General features: G+C 49.9%; 1 protein-coding gene across 1 annotated transcript; it reads right to left on the bottom strand.

The window, feature by feature from the left end:
- Window positions 1-1,634: 1,634 nt before the first annotated feature.
- ATP5G1 (ATP synthase, H+ transporting, mitochondrial Fo complex, subunit C1 (subunit 9)) lies at window positions 1,635-3,611 on the bottom strand. The gene is made up of 4 exons (XM_010151199.1): window positions 3,509-3,611; window positions 2,842-2,919; window positions 2,402-2,577; window positions 1,635-1,863 (listed from the first exon to the last, which is right to left on the bottom strand). Exons 1-4 carry the CDS (start codon window positions 3,545-3,547, stop codon window positions 1,749-1,751), a joined length of 408 nt encoding a protein of 135 aa, XP_010149501.1. The 5' UTR covers window positions 3,548-3,611; the 3' UTR covers window positions 1,635-1,748.
- Between the last annotated feature and the right edge of the window lie 123 nt (window positions 3,612-3,734).

Raw genomic sequence — 3,734 nt, forward strand, 5'->3', positions numbered from 1 at the left:
GCCACCACAGAGTCTCCCCACGCGGCTAGAGCGCCCCCTCCACTGAGACGCCGCATGGTAGGCTAGAGTGTACCACCGCGAAGCAGCGCGCCCCCTGCTGCGGCGGAGGTCTCCCGGGCTGGAAGCAACAGAAATACCAGTTTTGGTGCTTTTTGGGTGGAAAAAGCCCTGCTGGGAAGCGGCTGGTGCAACACGCTCGCCAGCAGAAGGCCTCCACACGCCGCGGTGCGGAGACGCGGCAGGGCAGCGTTTCAGCACGGCCCGAGGCAGGTGCCCTGGCCCCAGGCAGCAGCCAAAGCCCTGCCCAGGGCTCCCCCTCACCCCGGGAGGCTCCGGAAACGGGGAGCAGAACAGCCTGGCCAGGGTGGGGAGAGGGGGTGAGGCCCGGACTGCAGCTCACGGGAAACCAGCGGCTCCGCTCCGGGCCTGCACGGAGCATCTCACCCCTCCGCCACCTGCGAGAGCCGCCCAGCAGCACTGGGGTACTTACAGCAAGGGTGGGCGACCACCAGCGAGCGATCACTGTTCCAAGGTCGCTTTGGCTTCACCAGGGATGCACCAGCAGCAGTTACTGATACAGTTTTTTATGTGGAAGAGAGAATAAATCTAACTAGCTTAGCCCCAGGTAACTGTCGTTTTCCTGACTCTGCCGAGCAGCTGACATGCTGACAGCTACAACCAGCTGTCAACACCCCGAGAAGATTCCCAACGTACGGTATTACTGTTGGGGGTTACATGTTTGTCCCCAAGAGCCAGCCTGGCTGCAGATTTAGGGTTTTCCCCTCTCAAGTTCATCCAGCAAGTCTCCCTCAAGTTCTTTTTTCAGAGCCACGTTTCCTTCCTTCTCAGAGACAAATCCTTCTAACCCCTCTTCCCCCTCCAGGGTGTAAAAGCAGCAATTGTGAGCAGTTGCTGTACCCCGTTCACATCCCCAGGGAGGTCACAACCACGCTTCAGAGGCTTTAAGCACACACAGCAGCTGCATTAATTCCATTACCTAAAGCAGATAACCAGCCAAGCTCCCCCAGTGCTCACCTTCCTTAAAGGCACAGCTGTCTTACCACAGGTGCCAAGATACAGGTTAGACTTTTAGAATTCCTCCTCCCTAGTCTACTCCAGTGTCTAAACCAGCTGAAGTACGTAACTGTTGGGGGTGGGGGGAAAAAAAAGAAATCCAGCTCAGCTGTGGTCCTGTGTGTAAACTGATGCTTTGAAGAGGCATGTGAACAGTGTGACGCTGAAACCTGCTCTTCTTTGTGAAAGAACATTCAGACAACACGGCAGTGCACACCCTTGTGTCCTCACTGGTACACGCAGCATTTTCAGCATGAGCAGGCGGAAAATACAAACACTCAGCTCACAGACAAGTACTTCCTTTACTAGGGCACTGCCCATTGGAATTTTTCCATAGATTTGAGCTATTCAGGGACATCTCTTATTTGGCTGGCTTCACATCAGTTTTCCTCCTCCCACGCAGCCACGTCATATTCCCCTTTATCAGTGGGTGTCCCCATACCTGGGATATTACCCTCTTCAACCAATACACCAGCTTCCCCAAGGATTTCCCCACCACTGGACCAGAACATAAGGGGGGAAAAAAAAAAAAGAAATAAAGAAAAAAAAAAAAGCCACCAGTTTATTTAGAGAAATCTTTCCTTTAATTGTTGTCAGTCTGGAACGCTCTGATGGAAGCAGACTCAAACCGCAGAGGACAGAGTGATGGAAGCCGCAGCCAGGCCCAGAAGTTGTCACATGGCGAAGAGGATAAGGAATGCCACCATCAAACAGAAGAGACCCATGGCCTCAGACAGGGCAAAGCCCAGGATAGCATAGGAGAAAAGCTGCTGCTTGAGAGATGGATTCCTGCATGTTGTACAAGTGAGGGGGACAAAGCGGAGAGAAGGAGAAACAAACAAAAAAAATTCCACAGTGAGAGGAAAAAAAAAAAATCCAAACCAGAGTCCCTATCACAGAAAGCCAGGATTATGTCACAGAGGCAATGGATTTTGGGGTTGGAATGAGAAAGCTTCGCCCTGATTTTGAGTGATGTTGAACCCTGAGGGCAAGTTTCACCTGTCCTGGTGGTATCAAGCAACAGTTCCCAGCAACTACTGCTTCGTTTATTCTAGAGGCAGGCAGAGCTCCACAGAGCAGCTGCATCGTTCAGAAGTACAGGGTAGATTCAAAGAATCCAGGCACCTTCTTTTTCATGCTAATAGCTTAATGGATTATAACAACTATTTTATATTCCAAGGAGGACTGCTTCAGTTAAACACAGTATCTGCTTACATACACTAAAAACATAGAGCTGGACATATATTCCAGAGAATCCGCTACTAATCTACTGAATTTAGTGCTGGAAGAAGGGAGTAAATTCAAGCTAGCCTGGCATTTTACTTACCTGGCATAGCCTATGATCAAGCTGCCAAACACCGTCCCAATACCAGCTCCTGAACCAGCCACCCCAACCGTGGCAGCACCGGCACCAATGAACTTCGCAGCAGTGTCAATATCCCTGGAAACAGCACTGGTTTGGAACTCGCGGCGGGTCAGCTGTGGATGGGAAACGCCAGCTGCCTGTGGGATACAGGACAAGAAACATGCTAATGATGCTTTAAATCACAAATATAAAAGTTCAATAAAACCTGATCACCACTTATCCTCTACTCAAGGCAGTGGAAGATCAGCTAAGCTGATCCTCATTTTGGGCAGAAGCTGTATCCCCAGATTACCCATCCTCTTGATAGGCAAACTTGCTTTTCCATCTCAGGAGAAACCATCAAGCACCACAGGTAGTGAGCACAGAAATAAAGGACCCAATTTACCACATCAAAGTCTCACCTGTACAGCCTGAACCTCAGGCCTGCTGAAAACAGACACTGAAACTGGTCTGGCCAGAGCCCTGGAACTGCACCGGAACTGAAACAAAACAAAGACAATTAACCCCTGTAGTTGGAGGTGTCCACATTAACCCTCAGAAAAGAGCAGTCGTTTTATACAGAACAGTCTTAGAAATTTCTGAGAACATCTCAAACATGGAACAAGACTAAAAAGAAGAGGCATGTGGAAAATGTAGGATGTTTCTATTTCAGCCAGTTGGATTAGGTCTATGAACAATCCTACCACAGACCACACATTCAGCATCGTGTCACATCTGCTACTGCAGTTCAGTCGTTACTACAGTTCCACACGTTTTCTTCCTAATTCATACCTTGAAAGAAAGGGGTGTTTGAGTAACCCTGTGACAATCAGTTAGCTCCTCTTTGGAGAAGCCCTTGGGCCTGTAGTTTACTGCACATCTACCAAGATTGGTGGCATCACCCTCCGGTCACCAGAGGTCACCTTGTTTCCCCTCCTTTTTAAATCCATGGTAGAACAAACCCACACGATACCACCTCAGCTGAGAGTGTCCAGGACAGCATTTTGAACCATGCAACATGGAGAAAGGATTCACAATCATATAGCCCCACTAAGTATTGTTCTATTCCTCTGAAGAAAAGTGACTTACCAGAGCTGGGGAGCTGAGGAGAGCCAAAGGAGCCTGCATTTTGGTTAACCTAATACAAATAATGCAGAAAAAAGGAAGGAATTGGGAATCCCAACGCTACTACCACCAGCCAACACCTCCCTCGCGGGACTGACACACGTCTACTTGCAGCTGCCTCCTTGAGCTGTGCCCGAGGGTTTTCCCCACCGCCCCCACGCCCAGCTCCGTGTCCCCTCACCGCCCTCCC

The sequence above is a fragment of the Eurypyga helias genome, unplaced genomic scaffold, assembly GCF_000690775.1.
Source record: "Eurypyga helias isolate BGI_N326 unplaced genomic scaffold, ASM69077v1 scaffold41534, whole genome shotgun sequence".
NCBI lineage: Eukaryota > Metazoa > Chordata > Aves > Eurypygiformes > Eurypygidae > Eurypyga > Eurypyga helias.

Coding starts and splice junctions, on each gene's coding strand:
- ATP5G1 (XM_010151199.1), bottom strand. CDS start 3,547: ATGCAGGCTCCTTTGGCTCTCCTCAGCTCCCCAGCTCTG. Junction 2,920..3,508: donor TCCTCAGCTCCCCAGCTCTG/GTAAGTCACTTT, acceptor GTTTTGTTTCAG/TTCCGGTGCAGTTCCAGGGC. Junction 2,578..2,841: donor CTGAGGTTCAGGCTGTACAG/GTGAGACTTTGA, acceptor TGTATCCCACAG/GCAGCTGGCGTTTCCCATCC.